The sequence below is a fragment of the Malania oleifera genome, chromosome 2, assembly GCF_029873635.1.
Source record: "Malania oleifera isolate guangnan ecotype guangnan chromosome 2, ASM2987363v1, whole genome shotgun sequence".
NCBI classification, from domain to species: Eukaryota; Viridiplantae; Streptophyta; class Magnoliopsida; order Santalales; family Ximeniaceae; genus Malania; species Malania oleifera.
The window spans coordinates 8,924,545-8,942,061 of NC_080418.1; the positions used below are offsets into that span (position 1 = coordinate 8,924,545).

The following is a 17,517-nucleotide window of genomic DNA, read 5'->3' on the forward strand; positions in this document are numbered from 1 at the left end:
CTTTATCTCTGATCTGTGGGCTTGAATTTCATTTACAGCTCCCTACAAAGTTGGCAGATTCTTGTTTCTGGTTCAGAATGAGTTTATGCTGTGAGAACTAGTAGCATACTTCAACATTTCTAGAAATGCCGTGCTTGGTGCAAAATGCAGCATATAAAAATTATCGAACTGTCTTGATTTGTTTCATTGATAGCTGTTTTGATAATTAAACAGTCTAGGTTCAGTTCAATATAGCCTGAATGAGGGTATAATAATTCTTCCCCTTCCAAACTACACATCTAGTGTCTTCCCCTTCCAAACTACACATCTAGTGTGTAGGAATGGAATAGAATTGAAGGAAATGGAATCAAATTTATTATTGGAGTTTATCATGCTTTTCGTTCTATTTTTCATTCCATTTCTTTCTTACTCCTAAACCAAACACAATTTACATAGGTTATTAGCAATCGACAACACAAATTATCCATGTAATCACGAAGTAAACATAAAGAAAACTTTTTGGTGCAAAGAGAAAAATCATAAGACCAAAATCTGCTTTTAATCTTCCATTATATCAAAATAGTAGGTTACAATAAGTTTTCTATTTTTTGAAGCTATAAGTGAAGATCAATTGAAATCATCAAGAACATCAAGATTTACATGGAAAAACCCTTCGAGGCGTGAAGGGAAAAACTATGCGACCGAAGTATGCTTCTAATCTTTAACTAATAGTAGATTACAATTGGTTTCCTCTAGTTGAAACTAGAGACATGCATCAACTACAATCATTAACAATAACAAATTTTTGGAATACAAGCAATAAGGTCATCACCAACAAGGTGGAATCAATCTAAAATAAGAGATGCAAACCATGTCTACATAACTCCAAATGACGAACAAACCATCTAGAATGAAGACCAATGAGTTACTACGTTCCACTTAGGCAATGAATTTTACTTGGGCATTAACAAAGACATCCAAGAGCAAAGGGATAGTCGATCTCCTAATCCCCGACTCTCCGGGGGCTTGCTTGTTTGGGACAGTCGATCTCCCACTCTCAATGAGTACTCTTGTGGGACAGCCAATCTCCCACTAGTGCTGGTTTGGGATAACCAATCTCTCACTCTCAACGAATGATATGATAACAGGCTAAGTTTGGGACAACCGATCTCCCACTCTTAGTGATAGGCCTAAGAGAGATTTTTACAGTATAAGTATATATATGTGAATGTGGTCACATTTAGTAGGCCTAAATGATGATTTGAAGGAAAAACATAAAGGAAAGTATGTATGCATATATATACAAGTATTACAGTTACAGTTTACAAAAATTTACATATATTTTACAATTTTTCAAATGTATGGCGAAATTATAGTATTAAAAGTTTATTGGTACGAAATTTTAATAAAGTAAAGCTCATCCTAGTCACACACTGATATAATCTCTTTTACTTATTGAGCGTCGTCTCACCCAATTATTATCCCACCTTACAGATAGCATTGAAGAGCATACTAGAAATCATGCGTAGTAAGCACATGGACGGGATTATAAAGAACAATTTAGAATAAATACCAATGTAGTACCAGTTGGTTATGTTTTAATGTTTAGGAATTTTAAGAATGTTAATTTTTGATATTGAAGATATGTTTGTAACACGTAAGGTATTTGAGGTTTTACTTATTTCCACTATAAAATATTTATAGAAAGTAGCACCTTCAATCTTGTCGGGTTCGGGGCATAACATTTCAAAAGTACCAAAAGTTCACTTTTGTCTCCACAACATAATTATCATGTAAGAATATATGGCATAAGATCCTATACTACTCCAATAAGCAAACAAAGTTTCAATGTTCCTCCATATCCTAGTACAACACTTATTTGGTAATGATTTTAGGGAATGCAATAAATGCATATCTCAATATCTTTGTTGAAAGTGACACGACATAATACTCCATAATGTTCATTCATGGGATTTCCAATCGTCATATAAAATTCCCAAACACCTCTTTATGAATGTGAAAAGTAGGGCTGCAAATGAACCAAATCACTAATGAGCGGTTTAGGAGTTTGGCTCAGTAAGGGCTTGTTTGAACTTGTTTATTATCTAAGTGAGTGAATCTCAAATTTAATTTTTAGGTTCAATTTGTAAATGAGTTGAGTGTAGGCATAGCTAGGCTCGGCTCGTTTCGACTTTTAAGCGACTTGATAGCTAACTTGAATGGGCTTGTTTACTAGGCTTGTTAAGTTGGCCCAATCCCAATAGTCTAGTATTGGCCCAATTGCCCAAGAAGAAAGACATCAATCTTGATCCAAACAAAATATGTGGATGAAATTATTATTTTTATGTCATTTATAAAATTTCAACCTAAGCTTGAGCCCAAGTCAATATTTTTAATCTTGATTTGAGCTCAAGCCTGACTTCCTAAACTTGAATTGAGCCGAGTTCGAGCTTGAGCCGAATCCAAGCTCAAGTCGAGCTCACACTCTGTCGAGCTTAAGCCCAAGCATGCTAAAGCTTGACTCCGCTTGACTTGACTCGACTTGTTTGCAACCGTAGTCAAGAGCCCCTTCCCAAGTCCTTCTTAGGTGCTTAACTACTATTAGCCAAGACATAAGGTGTTTCCCTTCTAAAAAGCATTTTATGTTGCTCCAACTCTAGCACGAGAAAAATTAATTGGGTCTAAAGAATTTCACTTCTCTTATTTTCTATGTCTAATCAGATATATGTTAGGATATGCTCTCACTAACACATAGATATATATGACATCTCAATAGTTGAACCAATACTTTATTAATGACATACTCGCACGCACATGGATGGCCCTTCTTAAACTACATTAATGACCTTCATATATACATATATATATATATATATATATATATATATATATATATATGTTATGAAAGTAAGTGCATGAGACAATAAGACCTAACATTGACAAGACATAATCCATACTGTTGTCACTTATAAGTCACATAGGTCATCTAAAACACCTCTTTAGTTGATGAGGGGTTGATATGCATTATATATGTCTATGACCCAAACTCTAAACTGAAAAACCCCCAATGACTTAAAGAAAGAAGTAAAAATATCACGTATGGAGCAATCATAGATTACGGTAATGGTTGAGATTATGATTGAAGTTTTATACATGATTTGCATTTAAGAATAGCATTTGAAAATGTAAAGCTAAAATTGAAAAGTTAAAATTTACTTAAAATTGAACAAAATTTGTATAATTTTATATAGAAATTTGGAGTTTTTTTTCCCATTTTATTATTATTTTAAAATAATATATTAAATAATACCTTATTTGAAAAAATATTTCGCAGAATGACGCTCACATAATTTCGCTACTTGGTCTAGCGAGATTTAAACGAAGAGAATGACCATTGAATGCCACGTAGTGGGCAATCCAACGAGATTTGCATGGGGACTCTTCTTCCTCTACCGGGTTGAAAAATGCAATCTCCTTGGCTTGTTCCTCCGGCCATTTGTCCCATGCATGCATTTATTTATTATGATTTCTGGCTCCTGCCACCCACTCCCTCACTCATGCACGCTCTCCCACTTCTTCTTTTTTTTTTTGCTAAAAGAGGGTGACACCTCCATTTATTTATTAATAAACCCTCACTTTTGGCGGAGGAATACCATGGCTACAAGTTAAAACCAACCAACCAAATTAGGACAAGCAAAATTAAACATAACTAACAAAGGAGATAAAAACATAAAAACAACTAAAAACAAAACGAAATACACCAAACGAAACTCTAAAGATGAACTAACGACAAACGGAAACAAGACCCCACCTATCCATCCGAAGGATACCTTTCAGATAACGTGGTAGAAGGTGTTGTTCTTTGTAGATTACATTGTTTCTCATTTCTCCTTCTTTAGCAAGAAAATCAATAGCACTATTGCCTTCCCTATATTGATGCATCACCATTACATTCACTCCTTCTAATTCTGCCACAAGCTCCTCCCAAAATTCCCAAAGATATCACAAAGTACATCTACCTTTCCGAAACCAATTAACTACAATTCGCGAGTCACTTTTAATAATCACATTAACGTAATGCAAACATTTACACAAACGAATTCCTTCCCTGATTGCTTTTAATTTCGCACTATTGTTCGTACCATTACCAAAATATCTTGAAAAAACCGCTTTTACCATGCCATGACAATCCCGAATAATTCCTCCACCTGCTGAAGTACCCAGATTGCCCCTACAACTCCCATCACAATTAAATTTTATCCACCCTACTGGAGGTTTAACCCATGAAATAATTTTTCCAGGCCTATCGCAAACTCCTTGATGCTTAATTTGAAACTCATTCAAAATCTTAATGTTCGACTTCTTCAATTTTTGAAAAGAAATGATGCTCTCAGCAATAAAACTAACCCAGAATCGAACACTTCTCCACATCTGATTTGCACTTTGATAAACTCCTTCCATTCTCGCTTTACATCTTCGATTCCAAAAGCACCACATAATCAAACATGGAATTAGCCCGATTAAAATACCTTTAATAGACGATTTTTTTTGCATAGTGGAACCAATTTGCCATTTTATTTTTCCAAGGAAGAGATCATTGGAAAGGAATTCCCAATGCCACACTAGCCCAACGCCAAACCTCTGAAGTCACCTCTCCTAAAGAAAAAATATGATCAATGTTTTCCTGACTTCTCTGAACGCAACAATCACAAGCCGAAGCCCTCGATATTCCTTTGGTCTGAATTCTATCATCTACAGTCAACCATCTAAACCAGGCTCTCCATAAATACATTGAGATTCTTCTGGGCAATAAAGAATGCTAAAACCAGTCATTGCACAAAAAAATATCACTTCTGCTCCTCACTGCCTCCCAAGTCGTTTTTGTAGAAAAATTACCATCTGGGATAGGCTTCCAGACAAAAATATCCTGCTCACTTTTACCCGCCAGCACCTGTTGCAAAATTTCCCTTGTTTTATTAGCACCAACCAATTCCCGTACTAAATTAGAGTTCCAATTATTATTTAACCAGCAATCCTTAATACACAGGTTCTTGTTCAAAATATCCTCAGTGCTCACAGATAACGGGTCTGATGACAACCACCTGTTGAACCAAAAAGAAGAGTTCTCACCTCTCACCAAAATTTTAACATTATCCATAACTTCTGGAATGGTAGCCATAATTGATTTTCAAAACCGAGAGTCATTTGGTCTCCCATTCCTTATTAATAAATGATCATTTCTGCAATATTTAGATCTGAAAAAATCTGCCCACAGATTATTAGAAGTGAAGACTGATTGCATGCAGATGTAGAATTGTAGATGGCGACAGCAGGAGCACAAGGAATGGAAAAGGATGAATATAAGAGCGATAACTCACTCGATCAAGTGACCTCCCCTGCATAGTACTGGATTCCATTCAATTTAAAATTTTATAGGCATATATAGAGCAAACTACATGCTATTGGCTAGGCTACCTAGCTAGATTATATGTGTGTGTGTGTGGAAGTTGGCATTGAATAATTTATTCAAAATTATTTTTTTAATGACTAGTCAAATTATTATAAATACTAAGTACTCATTTTTATAAAAACTTGGAACTCTTTAAGGAGTTTTTTTCTTTTTTTTTTTTTTTTAATTTTTATATTAAAATATTAAATAATGATTAAGTGGGATTGGCAAGCAAGCTACTCCAATAAGTTTTGAAATAATAATAATTGAGTAATATAATTACAATAATATTATTTTTATTATCATATTTACAATTTTTATTTGTTTATATTTTTACTATTTTTAATTTTTTTTGAGTTATTATTTCATTTAAAATTGAAAATGAGCATTTATTCAATCAAAGTTTTAAAAACTAATAACTTATTTGTTTAATATTTCTACAATTAAAAAAAATTAAAACTTTGATTGAATAAATGCTCATTTTCATCTTTAAATGAAATAATAACTCAAAAAAACTTAAAAATAGTAAAAATATAAACAAATAAAAAATTTAAATATGATAATAAAAATAATATTATTGTAATTATATTACTCAATTATTATTATTTCAAAACTTATTGGAGCAGCTAGCTTCCCAATCCCACTTAATCATTATTTAATATTTTAATATTAAAAATGAAAATTTTTTTAAAAAACACTCCTTGAAGAGTTCCAAGTTTTTATAAAAATGCGTACTTAGTATCATTTATAATAATTTGATTAGTCATTAAAAAATTAATTTTGAATAAATTATTCAATGCAAGCCTCCACACACACACACGCGCGCGTACACACACACACAATTATAATAGTAGCTAGCTAGGTAGCCTAGCCAGTAGCATGCATCTTGCTCTATACATGCCTATAAAATTTTAAATTGAATGGAATCCAGTACAACTGATGCATGCAGGGCAGCGCCGACCTGACCATAAGGCCGTTGAGGTGTTTGCTTAGGGCCTCAAAAATTTTGGGGCTCCCAAAATTTTTTTAATGTAATAATGTTAACATTATTTATAATACTCTCTTCCCATACATTGACTTTTCCACTATCAAGTAAATGAAATTGTATTTTAAAATGTTAAGTAAATAAAGTAGAAGAGCGTGCGCGAGTGAGGGAGTGAATGGCGGGAGTCGGAAATCATAATAAATAAATGCATGCATAGGACAAATGACCGGAGGAACAAGCTAAGGAGACCACATTTTTCAATCCGGCAGAAGAAGAAGAGTCCTCATGCAAATCATCGTTGAATGATCCAGTGAGATTTGCCCGCTACGTGGCATTTCATGGTCATTTTCTCCGTTTAAATCTCGCTGGACCAAACAACGAGATTACGTGAGTGTCATTCTGAGAAATATTTTCCTGAATATGATATTATTTAACATATTATTTTTAAATAATAATAAAATGAAAAAAAACTCTAGAAATTTGTCTAAATTTATTTAATATTAAATTCCCAGCTCCCAAAACTTTAGATTAAGTGGAGTTGGGTCATGCGTGGTGAGTGGTATCCCATATCCCTATTGGCCAAAAAATGTAAATACAAGAAGGTGGAGATGCACCCCACAAAATATGCTTAAGAAATCGGGGTTGTTTCGCAATTAAACGAAAACTTCTTGGCTGCAATTGCCGGGGGCGGCAAACGAAGCTCGAAGCTCCGGAGCAGGGAGAGATAGAGAGAGCAGATCGAAAATGGTGACTACGACGCTCGCGGACAGAGGTGCAACGGAGCGTCGAAGAAACCCAAGCGAAGAAAGAAGAAGAACCTGTTCGAGGTCGTTCAGTTCCTTCCTAACTGGGGAATCGGATATCACATGGCCAAGACTCATTGGACCGGCGTTTCCTACGAGATCACCAAGATCAACCTCTACAAAGTCCCAACTTTCCTTTTTGATTATTCATTTTTAGTTTTTGTAGTCATTGAAATAGTTTTGAGGTTTTCGGGTTTAATGTGATTGGGTTTTTGTAGGATGGTAGGCACGGCAAGGCTTGGGGAATTGTTCATAAAGAAGGTGAGTTTCATTTTCTATATTGCTTTCCCTCCTTTGGCTTCTTTAACTTTTTGCACTGTGAAAAAGAGGTGAGAACTAGAAAATAATTTTGTGTGAATGAGTGAAGAGTCTGAAAAGCTCATAAGAGTTGCCCATTCGAAATTATACTAAATGTGCGAGGAAGAGAAGCTGATTGACATCTGGTCTCTGAAAGTGAGAGCACCAAAATCACTTCAACTTCACCTGTTGTGACAATCTGTTCATTGCATCTAGAGCAAGAACATCATTGCAAAAATTTACGGCATATAGGTGTCATGTAAATGCAATATTTGCATTGGTTTTTGAAGTAAAAAAATCAACTGATAAAATAAATCAACAGGGTTCGGCTATGAATCTAACTCAATGAGAATGTTGAAGAGTTTCTTTTTCCTGATAGAAGAATGATGAGGTCTTGACGAATTAGTAGAAGACAAATGAAAGTGAGTGCGGAATAGAGTTATGAACTATAAATCTGTCTGCAGTTAGTAGAGTGCTGTAAAAGATCAGCGTTCCTTCGCTCTCCACTCTCTTTTTATATGTGTGTTTCCTTCCCTCTGGTAGGAATGTTCAGTTTATTTTGCTAACTATTAGGCTATATTGTCATCTCTTTGGTAGTACATGGTTGCAAATTGTTAATTAGATTTTTTTATATGTATTTGTTGGTTAATTATTATTGTTATTGTTGTTATTGCAGCCTTTTGTTTGGAAACTTCTCTTTTTATCTCTATATGTTATCCCCACTACAGTGGTTATCAGTTAGATGTTTAACTAAGACTATTTTGGCATTTGAAGAAGGGATTATTGTTGAGTCTGTAAATCATCCTCAATTTTGCTAGGCCTATGGTCCCAGGGGCTGTAAAGAAAGAAAATATAAATAGATGTATTGTCCTGGGCAGTGGAAACAAAGTTGAGAAGGGGTTACATTAATGTGTACATGGCCCCTTTTGTAAACTAGGTGCTGAGGATCGTTAGAAAGACAGATACTGAAAAATGTGTCTGACTGGATCATGTAAATTAAGAGAGTCTTAGTGTAGGACAACATAAAGGAACAATGACTCTCTGGAGCACCTTAAGTCTAAGAGTAGTTTGCTGAGTCCTTAGTGAGAACAGAGATCGTGGGCATTTCCTTCAGAATAGGAAATTTAATGTTGCTAATCTCCTAGTTGAGGGGTATCCGGTATCCTTTAGAGATGAGTGGTTGATCACATTATTTTGGTGATTGGTAAGGAGTCTAAGGACTAATGAGGATTTTGGATGTCCTGTTGACTATGATTCTGTAAATCATGTTTATTTGAGATTTCTATTGAGTATGTTCTGGTCTTGTTGACTTTTAAAATTAGGAAATATGGTGTTATAGTAAATGGCTAGATTTGTAATGTATTGTGGTGATAGTTTTAAGTCTCCTGATCAAATTACTGACCTGTGCATTCAAATGTAATTTTAAAACCAAAATAATGAACTAAAGTTTTAATGATCCTTCCGTTAATCCACTAAATAATGTTAGACAACTGAAAAGAAAAAAGAAAGGAAAATCAGGGTTGTGGCATATATATAAGAATAACATAGAAGCTGAGGGGGTGTTTGATAAAATTAAGCTTTAAGTTCTGGATGCTGGTTGTAGTTCTGTGAATTGGGTTATGAATATTGTTGGAATTGTCTATGAATCTGAATGCTGAATTTTTAAAATCATTTGGTTACTAACCAATGGTGTTATTTAAAATTTAAAATACTAAAATAGGGTAAAATCAGAAACTATTTACAAATACGGGGCAATCCACATCAAGAAGATGCAGCAGCCCTAGGCCCCACCATTGCAACAATCTGAGATGGGGATGGTACTGAAGCAGCTGAGTTAGGAATCACTGGTGACGGCTCCAAGCAAGGGGAAGATGGAGGAAACTGATCTAGTTGTTGACGTTCTTGGCGGTGGTGGTGGGTGGCTCTTGAGAGCAGTTGTGAGGTACATTACAAGGTTTGCCACTACGCTGTAGTACACAAATTGCTCTGTCATTTCTATGAATGCATATACAAAAGAGAAAATTAAGTTTGAGAAATTAAAGTGAAATGGGTCAGAGAGTTGAAAATTGGATTTAGGAATTTAAATGAAATGGGTCGGAGAATTGAAAATTGATATTGAGAGATTGAAATGAAATGTGTTAGAGAATTAAGGAGTCGGGGAATTATAAATGATGAAAATGGCAGATTTCTAGTCACCCTTGTTGGGATTTTGGTGGAGGAAAGAGATGACCCTCTTGAGCTCGCTCTTGTTCTGTACTTCTGTGCTTCATTTTTGTGAATACTCGTGAGCTCATGAAGATGATGAAACAGAGTTTTATCTTTCAACTTTCAAATTAAATTTCCATATTTCATGATGCGCAAGCATAACCTGACCCATGGTTCCATCGACCCCAAGCAGCTGTACCTCTGTGCCTCTCCACAGTTCATAGTCACCACACATGTGCAAATGCCCTTCCTACAAACACACAGACACACTAGGGAAGCAAAAAAATAAGAGCGCAGGTGGGAGAGGCACAATGGTGGAGCTAAGAAAAGAAAATGAGAATCCTTGGCTCCCCTTTTGCTCAGGTTTCTATGGCTATCCCATCACTTGCTACGATGGAGACCCATTGTGTCCCACAACAGGAGAGACCATGACCCTGTTCTTTTCAGTGAGCCTTCAATGAGGTGTAGCCAGCTTCAGAACCCTACTTCATTCTTCACTCAGGCCTCCATTGTTTTTTGGAAACTGAAAGCTGGTCGGGGCTCCTCTAGCATCAAACACATATTCTAGCCCGCGGCAAAGAGGACTAAACCATCAATTCGGCATAAGTTCCCTTGCCTGCTCATGCTTACCCTCATCATCCTTCTCCTCTCCTTTGTTGGTCACCTTTTCATCGCCTTCACTGTCCTGAATGGCCTTTGCTGCATTGGGGACAAATGCAAGACTTATTTACGTGGGCCTGAGCTGTCTGCATCTTTAAGATGCAGATTGCCCCAAATTTGTAAGAAGTTTCAAGTCTATCTTATTTTGGTATGTTAAATTTTAAATAACATATTTTTTTGGAAAAAACTTATTGATAATGGATATAAGGTAGGATTTGGGAGATAAGGATAAGCGTGCATGGAGTACTATGAAATTTACAATTTTTTAGGGGCAAAATCGTTTGACAGAGCCTATGAGTGGATTTCTTATCTAAGTGGGAAAATCTCTAGTTGAGAATTCAGCATCAATTAAGAGGATTACCTAACAAGACTGGTTCATTGAATTTTAGATCATGAAGAACACAACCTTTATCAAGAGGCAGTTAAATGAAAAGAAATGGGACTTCAAATTGATGCAATTTATTGGTGCGCATAAGCTAGAAGTAGCAATGAGGTAACATTGAGATTAGGGTGGTCCTTTATTGTTCGTGTTCAAGCAAACTAAAGTCTTTATTAAGGTCATTTTCATAATTTAAGAGGTAGTTTGGAGTTACCACGATGATACGTTGAAGCTTCCACAATGATTTTTGTAGTTCCAATAAATTTTAATCTTGTATTCATATCACCTATGTAGTTTCCTAATATTAGTTGTATTAGGTATGGAGATATGCTATATGTTTCTATTTTCTAATTGGTTTTGAGCCTATTGTGGTCATGCAATGACAGAATTTAGTAGAGAAAATAAAAAATTTCCATCTATTTGAGAGTTGTTTGAGAGCTCCTTTGTGGTGATTCTAAAGTTCATTTGATGATGTTGATTCTTTTAAACTTCTATCAGGTGTAGATTTTTAGGTTTGATCTGTCCTATTCACTCCCCCAAAAAAGACACACGTGTTGACAAACATAGACTCCTCTCTCTCTATCTCTCCCTCTCTCTCTCTCTCTCTCTCTCTCTCTCTCACTCATACAAATGTGCACGCACATGCACTCACATCCCACCCTAAGTCACATTTCTCATGTTTTCGCCTAAAGTTTGAGTTCTTATAGGGTTTGCAGTTTCAGCTTTAAAACTTAGAAATGTAACCTTGTAAAACTGATTTCTCTACAAAATATGGTTTAGAAAACTTTAATACTTGGTTTTATTGCGTCGATACTTTGGAACAATGACTAAACTTGGTAACCAAGGCATGAAGTGGTCGTACAAAAAAATCAGTAAGGGCATGTTCAGTTGTGGGAAACAATTTTTCATTTTCCATTTTCAGTTTTTTTGAAGAATTACAAAAATGGCAAACCATTTTCTAGTTTTCCAAAATTTATGTAGAAAATCTGAAAAACAATAAAAAAATTATTTTTTTAGAATTTCTATACAAATATTGGAAAATTTGAAAATAAGATGCCATTTTGTAATTTTGTTTTGAAAATTTGGAAATGGAAAATAAGATTATTTTCCACAAGTAAAAGGACTCTTAAGGTTTTTTGTCCATAATAGTATCTACCATGAAGGAGACCCTTAATCCAATGGTAAGGCTGTCACACTCAAACTAGAAGGTCACACGTTCAAGTTAGGGAAACAGCCTCTCTAGTTGTGAAGGTAAGGCTGCACAGATCACGCCCTCCCCAAACCCCCATTAAGGTGGGAGCTTTGTGAATTGGAAGTGGCATTTTTTTTTTTTTTAAATAATAATAATATGAACCAAGAAAGCTGTTTTTATCGTAAAGTTAGAAAAAAGTGCTTACCCTTTGTCCCAATTGCCGAAAAGTTATCATAGTAGATGTCATAATGTTTTCTTTAAAATCGTGGAACAAAATACAAAATTTGGAGGAAAGGATGCAAGAAAAAGGGAAAAAAAATATGGTGTAGCCAGAACAAAACCCATGACCTGAAAGATTTACCCACCTAACCAAATTGGCCGTCTTGATTCTCATCTTGACTAACCTAAACCTAAATCCTCACCCTACCGACTCAAACATAAAAGGCCAACTTGCCCGACCCATCTTGGTGATTCAAACCTACCTCCACCACATGTCGAATTGAGGATAACTTAAACTTAGTTTTGAATATAGGTACAGTTGGATGGTACTGCAAAGGATAGGAGCCTCCATTTGGTTTCTGTTTATTGTGGAAAACTTATGCTTGGGTCTATTAATAGATAATAAGGTGAGGTAGATGAGTTCGTTGAAAGTTAAGGAGTTAAAAGAATATTTATGACAGATATGTAGCTAGAGAGAGATCAATTAGGGAAGAATTTCCATCAGTTCTAGGATCACTAGTTGTAGATGCATGCTGTTGAACATCGCTACAGTTGATCTAGTGATTGATCATATCAGACAAAACAAGCACTGAACGGTAGGGACAGATACTAAGAAGAGGGAGTTTATGTGATATCATGTTTACAAACTTGATTGATAGGGATTAATTTTAACATATTCTTATTTTTTTGCTGCGAAATTTTAACATATTCCTTAGATACAACTATTTTGCTTCAATTATCTGTATGGGATAGATGTGGTTGGGATGTTGAGCTCAGAGGATGCAATGGGGAGTGGTTTTGGAACTTTGTGGTTGAAGTTTGCCTACTAAGACTCCAAGTGAAAGTTCATGAGATGGCAGCAAGACTCAATATGCTTTGTTTAAAACCATGGGGTAGTTAAATGAATTGTTCATGAAATGAAATATAGTTGGAGTGGAATAGGTTGATAAGAACGGAAAAATTTTGCATATTTTGCTATTTCATCAGCTCTGTTCAATCATGAAGATTTTTTCGTCCTCTTGACTTTCCCCATACCCATCGTACCCTTACAGGATGAAACATAGAATCTTGCATTTGTGGGAACTGTCTGATAGTAAAAACAAATGACAATGTTCTAAGATTGTCCAAGTTGAAGGGTCACATGCACAAAGTGTATGTTGGAAAGGATGTTTTTTTGGCTGGAAAAGATATGATGATTGATGACGCATGCTAATGTAAAGTGTGGCTCTAAATAGAGTAGATTTGAGTAGAATTTTTGTGAATAATCCTATGGTGTCGTTTGGTTTGTGGGATCTAAGATATTCCCATGAAATGGCATTTGTGGGAGTCTAGTTCCAAGGAATGAGAAGCTTGCCTCATGGGATATGTTTGTTTGTTCACTTTTTAAGATTCCCAGGAATTTTACAGGATGTTTCTGGTTCAATGTGGGAATCTTGGCAGGTATTTTAAAAAATTACCATTATTCCCTTGAGATGTGTATGAACAATATATGAAGAATAATAATATTTTTAGCAAAAAATCCCACTAAGAATAATACCAAATTAAATCCATGTTCTAAGAGTTTCAACCATTATAAAAAAAAAAAAAAATTCAACACATAATAATCCAAATGTCCAATTAACCAAAAATAATGGGGGCAATATAGTCTCAAAATTTCAACCATCATGTTATATTATTATAACATAAAAATGATAGTACTTTCATTTATTATTAATTTCTACTTCTATGATTGTGATACTTTACTATTGCAACCCCTTGCAAGATGCCCAATTGGCGAAGGTCTAGACCATAGATACCAGAAACGCTAGCGCCCTAGCAAACCACAGATTGGTACAAGCTGACTAAAACATGGGACATCCTCGTACAAGAATGCAAAATCTGACAATTCAAAGTTCTAATCCAAAGTATGTTGGCTTTGGTTGCTTGAAGGGAGTTATCTTTTCGGAGGTTCAGCTAGAGTGGAGGAATCTTTTGCTCTGATTTTTTCCATTTTTTGTTTTATTAGTTTATATTTTCTGGATTAGTCCAGAATTTTAACGGGAGAAGTCTTTTTCTTCTTTTTGTAAATTATTCTTTTATAAATGAAATCTCCTCTTTTGTTATATATAAAAAAATTCAATATTTTTCACATAACATATTTTTTCTTAGTTGAGGTGGAGAATTCTGCACTATAATTCTGTTTTCAACCATTATTAATCTATTTTGACGAAAGAAAATCTCATTAAGATTTAGAAACCCCTCAACAACTGTTCCAAGATATACAAGTGTCATTACATATTTTTTAACATCTCTGTAAGTATGCTGATAATATCTCTATGATCATGTTCTGGTTCTTTGAAGCAAAAGTATTTGTTATTGATCATGGGTTCATATCATGTACCTACTTACGTGGATGAGGGTGGGAATTGAAGGATGGCTCTTCCACCCCATGGAGTGGTCAGGCCTTGAAAGGATCCTGGATACGACTAATTATTGAAAAAAAAAACATTATTATAAATACAATAATAGCGAGTAATAATTTTAGAATATGGGGGCGTTAATGCTCGCTAAAATATTGTGGCAGTTTAGTGACTTTAGTCCCAAAAATGGGATACCATGGGAATGGGATCCCCATAAAACTTACCATCAAGGGATTCCCATGTTTTATGGAATCCTTCATTCTGAGGATGTGAAATTACCGCCACAGCTGTGAAGTAAACGTGGGAATGGGATGCCATGCACATAGGATTTGTGGGAATTTTGAAAGATGCTGTGAACCAATGGGCCTAACTGGTTACCCCCCACCCCCACACCCAAACACCCCCCAACCAAAAAAAAAAAAAAGAAGGAAAAATAACATATTTCCTCTTTCTCCAGCCTTGATGAAAGTACCAAGATTAGTCTCTTGTTATGTATAATTGTAGAAATGCATGGAAGAAATGATCTTTGTGAATATCTTGTGCAAACTTTACATGGTATTTTGAACTATCCTTTTTTTCCTAGTGAAAAATATTATGCAAGCTCTTTTCATTCCCATATTCCCATGGTATTTTGTATTACAATAACAACAACAACAAAACCAAGTCTTAAGTCCCACTAGGTAGAGTTAGTTACATGAATTCTTTTCCGCCAATTTATGCGATCGTTGACAATTTCTTTAGACAAATTCAGGGTTATTAAATCCTTACTCACTATCTCATTCCAAGTTATTTTAGGTCTACTCCTACCCCTTCGATTACCCCTCACAACAATTGACCCACCTTTCCTAAGTGGCGCGTTATGTGGCCTATGTTGCTGTTAGGGATTTATACTGAAAGACATGCTTTATCTAATCAGTTTTAGCATTTATTAATAACTTCAGTTTTTCCACTTTAATGAGAATCTTTGTGAGCAATGTTTGCCTAACATTATTTATTTAATGATTATGCATGTGTGTCTTTTATTCTATATAGTAGGTGATCTAGTGTGTAGAGTACGACTTATACACAGAAGATTAGATCATCAGTTTTAATAGAATATAAGTTTATTGTTCACAGTCTTAAATGAAATTGGACACACCATTGGTAGGACTGTAGCACAAGATTTTAATAGGTCTGTCTTGACTATTGGGAATGGTACAGTTCCAACTCTTTGTGCTAGTACACTTTGTGCGTATTGAACAGGACCTTCTTGGGGTAATTGTTTTTATACTGATTATATAAAACAATTAATACCTCATGGTTATTATGAGTGCTTATGCTCTTAATCCTGATATGATTATTGGACACGTGCATATAGTGTTTATTACTTTGATTCATAGAAGAGTGAGATTCTTTATGGGTCAAAATACTCAGTGAGTTGAGTGATGACATTATGTGTATGGTGAACATTAATTATTGATGGAATCCACATCCTAGTATCGGGATTGATGATACCCCCTTGAGGAAACTTATAAGTTTTGATTGTGTCAAGCCCTGCAGGTGGATTTTGAATCCGGCACATCAAATAAGTTAAGTTGATGGTCTTAGGGAATTAATATGTCAATTAATTAAATTGTCAGTAATTTAATTTAATGGACGGGTATCTGTAATTTTTACGTGGGGAGATAAATAAGCATTTAATAATAGGAGTTCGAAATTTAAATTTCGAATATGATAGGGAGTGCACTTATAATTATTTAGCGGTATGAATTATAATTAACGTAATTAAGGATGAATTCAGGTCAGATTAGGAATTCTTAATTACGTGGGAAGCCCTAGTCATATTTGCCCAGAGGTCCTTGCTATAACTTATATACACACGCTCCATTCAGCAGCTTGGAGAGATGGAAAAAACTCTCACAGAGGCAGACGTTTTCGTGAGAGAAGAAAACCCTAGCAGTTGTTTACGAGCCCACTCTCTCAAGAGCAAGGCGTGTTCAAGGAATATTGTAGAAGATTTCTGGTCGTCTTCAAGAGCTCGTTTTCGTACTTGCAGATTTGGGATCAAGCCAAGCTAATCTCACAGGTATAATCCTAATCACGTAATTAGGGATTGTATGATCTGATAATTTTTTTTGTTATCCGTATGTTCTACAACCTGATCTTAGGGCTATTCTGCAAGTCCCTTCAATAGGTATCAGAGCCTTGGTTGATATTGTATATGGAGAATAATACCGTGTTCTTCGAAAATTGAATCAATGCATGCTTAGGGTTGAACGTGTGTATGCATTAACCTCTGTTTTGCAGCGTTCTGTCCGGCAGTTATGGTCACATGAATGTATGTTTTGTGATTGCGATTGTTTATTACAAGTTTCGTAGCATGTGAACTCCGGTTATGGAGGCATAAGATTTTGTAATGTGATGCAGCTTCATTTGAAAAGGAGGCACAGTTGCGGCGTGTTGCATAGCAATGGTGAAAAATAGGAAAAACCTTAGAACAGTGATGCAGTTTTTCGTTCCTTTTTGAATTTGAATTTAAACTTGAATTTAAATTTACCTGGACTCCTGCGACCTAATCGGGTTGGTCGAACCCCGCAGGGGCGTTGTCCCCGGGGCCCCACTGAACCCCGGCATTGCGTAATGGCAAACAAGGATTCATGGTATTATGATGCAAGCTGTTTGACCATAATAGCCAGATATTTATTATATCATATTTTTTGTTTATATATGCTTGCTTGGCGTGTTTGTTGTTCTTGCGTTATGTCATTAGCATATAAAATTTAAATTCAATGTTGGTTTATGCATGTGCAACTAGAGAATAAAATTAATTCACAAGTTATAATACATTTTTTTTAATAAAAAAATATTAAGGGAATTTGAAATTTTATTTGTTGCGTGTAATTTAGTTACCAATATTGGAATATTAAATTTATTTGAATATTAAACTCATGTTTGTATCCCTCATGAATTA

The 17,517-nt window shown here is 35.2% G+C and overlaps 1 protein-coding gene across 1 annotated transcript in view; it reads left to right on the top strand.

The window, feature by feature from the left end:
* The first annotated feature begins 5,299 nt into the window (after positions 1-5,299).
* The window catches only part of LOC131148030 (uncharacterized), a 31,542-nt gene continuing 19,324 nt past the window's right edge, over positions 5,300-17,517 (top strand). The window contains exons 1-3 of the mRNA XM_058097777.1: positions 5,300-5,365; positions 7,142-7,339; positions 7,435-7,477. Of these exons, the coding sequence (XP_057953760.1) occupies positions 5,300-5,365; positions 7,142-7,339; positions 7,435-7,477 (307 nt within the window). The remainder of the gene's footprint in view (positions 5,366-7,141; positions 7,340-7,434; positions 7,478-17,517) is intronic.